The following is a 1,673-nucleotide window of genomic DNA, read 5'->3' as shown; positions in this document are numbered from 1 at the left end:
GGGTAGGGTGCTGGACCCTCTGGCTGAGGCTAAACCACGGGTAATAAAGCTACAGTGTGTGTGTGTGTGTGTGTGTGTCTGTCTGTGTGTTTATGTGCTGGTGTGTGTCTGTGTTTGTGTGCGTGTGTGTGTGTGTGAGTGAGATCTCCTCAGTGTGGCCCTCTGGACTGTGACAAAGTCAGGGAGAAGGTGACTGCCTTGGAAGTGCAACAATAACATGACGTCCCGTCGGTCAGAGTTTCTCCAGACCGCTCTCTCCCGCCGCCCTCAGAGTGGAGTCAGACACTAATGGTCTGCCTGCTCCATCCACAAATGGGCCGTAGATCGGAAGTTTACATGTGGATTACAGAGTCTGGTTAGGGGCTGGCGCGGGCTCGACCTGCACATGAAACAATTAAGACATTGAGACTTAAGGACGCTCCCAGGGCCGCAATATCAAGCACCAATTGAAATTAGCTGATTAAGATATTGTCCTTAAAAATGTATGAAAGGAGATCTGGAATGTAGCATTGTGTCTGTTTATGTGTTTATACTTGTGCGTGTGTGTGTGTGTGTTTATGCTTGTGTGTTTGTTTTTATGTTTGTGTATGTGTGTGTGTGTGTGTGTGTGTGTGTGTGTGTGTGTGTGTGTGTGTGTGTGTGTGTGTGTGTGTGTGTGTGTGTGTGTGTGTTTGTGTGTGTATGTGTATGTGTAGTAATCACTTTCCACCTGTGTTGTCGCTGAAGGTGCACTTTAACACGCGGTTTGTGATGAAGACTCTGATGACCATCTGTCCCGGCACGGTGCTGCAGGTCTTCAGCATCTCTCTGTGGATCATCGCTGCCTGGACCGTGCGCGTGTGTGAGAGGTGAGGATAATGGTGCTACTAGGGCTGGGGGATTCTGTACAGAGGCTGGGAGGGGAGGGGTGGAATACTCGTGAAGGGGATGGTTTGATACAATTGATTGAGTTGGAGAATGACGGACAGAGAGAGAGACACAGACAGAGAGACAGAGAGAGAGAGAGAGAGAGAGAGAGAGAGAGAGAGAGAGAGAGAGAGAGAGAGAGAGAGAGAGAGAGAGAGGGAGAGAGAGAGAGAGAGAGAGAGAGAGAGGGAGAGAGAGAGAGAGAGAGAGAGAGAGAGAGAGAGAGAGAGAGAGAGAGAGAGACATAGGAACAGAGAGACATATGGACGTGGAGACAGATAGAGAGAGTCCATAGGCAGTTGGGTGGAGGTTGATTCTAGGTTGTTTAACCAAATAATATTTGTTAGAATTAGTGATAAAATGGCTTGGGGGCTTGCTTAGAAATGCTAATTGGGCCAAACCTAACAAAGACAAATGTATTTCATTAAATGTATTAAACAGGAGGTAGAATGTTGCTAAACGAGCTTCATTAGCTGCTCTCGTCTATGCATGAAAACATTAGGAATGTTCCAGGAGAACCTGGACACATGCTGAACAAGTTACACGAAGGGACGGCTTGCCTGGGAGGAGGTTGATTGTAACCATGGTGTTGTTAATGTGTCGTAGGTACCACGATGCCCAGGACATCACCAGTAACTTCCTGGGTGCCATGTGGCTCATCTCCATCACGTTCCTGTCTATCGGCTACGGAGACATGGTCCCCAACACCTACTGCGGCAAGGGGGTGTGTCTGCTCACTGGCATCATGGTCAGTACCCCCCTCTGGC

General features: G+C 48.7%; 1 protein-coding gene across 1 annotated transcript in view; it reads left to right on the top strand.

The window, feature by feature from the left end:
* kcnn3 (potassium intermediate/small conductance calcium-activated channel, subfamily N, member 3) overlaps positions 1-1,673 on the top strand; it is a 43,760-nt gene that overhangs the window by 22,715 nt on the left and 19,372 nt on the right. Inside the window, exons 5-6 of the mRNA XM_060053432.1 lie at positions 508-848; positions 1,513-1,654. Of these exons, the coding sequence (XP_059909415.1) occupies positions 508-848; positions 1,513-1,654 (483 nt within the window). The remainder of the gene's footprint in view (positions 1-507; positions 849-1,512; positions 1,655-1,673) is intronic.

Source organism: Gadus macrocephalus, chromosome 6 (assembly GCF_031168955.1).
Source record: "Gadus macrocephalus chromosome 6, ASM3116895v1".
Lineage (NCBI taxonomy): Eukaryota > Metazoa > Chordata > Actinopteri > Gadiformes > Gadidae > Gadus > Gadus macrocephalus.
Note: the sequence above shows the minus strand (reverse complement) of the source record. Positions and strands in the feature narration are given on the sequence as shown.